Source organism: Triticum dicoccoides, unplaced genomic scaffold, assembly GCF_002162155.2.
Source record: "Triticum dicoccoides isolate Atlit2015 ecotype Zavitan unplaced genomic scaffold, WEW_v2.0 scaffold5300, whole genome shotgun sequence".
Classification (NCBI taxonomy): Eukaryota; Viridiplantae; Streptophyta; class Magnoliopsida; order Poales; family Poaceae; genus Triticum; species Triticum dicoccoides.
In genome coordinates, this window is record NW_021279638.1 from 1 (window position 1) to 1968 (window position 1968).

Consider the following 1968-nt stretch of genomic DNA (forward strand, 5'->3'; position numbering starts at 1 on the left):
AGTCGTACACATGATGGGTCTCTATCATGATAGTACATGGGTGGCCGGTGATGGCAAGTGTGCCCGTACTGCTGTGCCGACTCGTGTACGTGAGCTAACGCTGCTTATTTGCCAGCAAATATGGGCACTGTGCAACGGCCAAAACTGAAAATACGGTAGCTTACCCGCTTGGCGCTGATCATGAAGAGTACGGAGGGGAGAACGAGAGCATGATTAATAGTATATTCAAACTGTTGACTATATGGTGTTGTCATCGAAAATTGGTAGGCGCTCCCGAAAACGCGTGCTCCTGGTATCGGTTCGCATTGAATCTGCTGTGGGGATGTGGGCTGTCAGATATTTATATGTTTTATACGTCGTACATGGACGGCATACTAGAGGTACGAATTGGCATACGTACATAACAGAAGCTGCCTCAGACGGTAGTATGTTTATGACGGCGGGTTTGGTTATGTACCAATGTGTACCAGAGGTATAGGAACAGACGGAGGGCGGACGGGTCACGGTGTTTGTGTCTTCCGTTAGCGTCACGGGGTGGGAAGTGATGCTTGTGAGGTGCAACAGAGTTATTTATTACCCCAGTGACCCAGCCACCGCGCACCTATCTGCTCATTTGCCACCGAAAAATCCAGAGGAGGAACTGCAGGTAGAGCTCATGGAGAACGCCAACCAAGTCCCAGATCCGGTGGCCCTGCCTAGAGTCGCCTGCCCGGATTGCGGGAGGATAGTGGTGACGTTCGTGGCGAGGCGTGGTCAATTCGCGGGGGAGCATTTCTACAAGTGCCGCAATCACAATGTGAGTTGGTTTTGGATCGATAAGTACTGGGAGCTGGTTCTTTTCTTGTTCAGTGTTGATTTTTTCTGTTTGTTTGTTTAATCCATGCAGCCGGGCAGAGATGGTTGCGACTTCCACCGGTGGCAAGAAGCATACGCGGAACATCTGGCTTCGCTTGGACCGGCGGCACCTCCATTGGCACAAATCAATCCAGACGAGAACGAAATTGGGGGAGCAAATCAAGGTGGTCATCTGCAGGCGGCGGATGGCGAGGCCGGAAACCAGGGCGGAGGATCGGATGGGTCGCAGATGTCGGCTGCAGGCGGTGCTGGAGGATCTGTGCTTGATGCGGCGGCAAGCGGCGCTGGAGGATATGTGCTTGGTGCGGCGGTGGTTGGCCGGCGTCCGGCTACTGTCGCACTGGACCCCGCATCTATCAATCTGGTTGTTTCTGTGGGAAACATGGTCATTTGCATCGCCATCCTTGTACTGGTTGCAGCTTCAAGCATGATGCGTGTGTTTGATTAGCGATTAGGTGTGCTAATCTTAGCTGGGTATGGGTGCCCAGTAGAAGGCTTTATAATTAGCGGTAGCGGAGTTGCGTGTCAGGTCTATGTTTATGGCTTGGTCAGTTTTTGGGTGTGTGTTCGGGTTGGCTTGATCAGCTTTTGGTTGTATGTTCGGCTTGGACGGGCCAGTATTAATGAAATGTCAGTACTTAAGCTAATAAAATCAGTGTGGAAAAAAACAAATGGGTGATGAAGTAACTCCGATACGCATGTACAACACCTGGCTGGACACTGTCCCGGTGTCCATGCTACAATGCGGGGGTAAATGTGGTTGAATTCGCGTGTGTAGCATGGGACCGAGCGGACCGCGTCTCTTTGCTGAGCTACCTGTGATTCTCATCAATCACATTTTGCAGACGACAACGGTTGAAGCTGGCGCATCAGCAGGCGGCACCAAGAGAGACGCAGATCTGGTCTCACCAAGCGATCCTGGAGGAGCGGAGGGCGGAGTTCTTGGTGTGCTTGTTGGCGGGCTTGCTCTAAGCTCGACTGGTAAGTGTGGTTTGAATCTTGATACATTTTAGATCTAGCGAATGTCTGCATTTTGGAGGCGAGATTTAGTCTCCTTTTTTTTCGGGCACTTAGATGGATGAAGAGGACGAAAATCATGGACCCGAAGGTGGA

General features: G+C 51.4%; 1 protein-coding gene across 1 annotated transcript; it reads left to right on the forward strand.

Moving 5' to 3' along the window:
- The first annotated feature begins 614 nt into the window (after window positions 1-614).
- On the forward strand, window positions 615-1522 carry LOC119346854. The gene is made up of 2 exons (XM_037615972.1): window positions 615-796; window positions 887-1522. Exons 1-2 carry the CDS (start codon window positions 656-658, stop codon window positions 1301-1303), a joined length of 558 nt encoding a protein of 185 aa, XP_037471869.1. The 5' UTR covers window positions 615-655; the 3' UTR covers window positions 1304-1522.
- The last annotated feature ends 446 nt before the right edge of the window (window positions 1523-1968 follow it).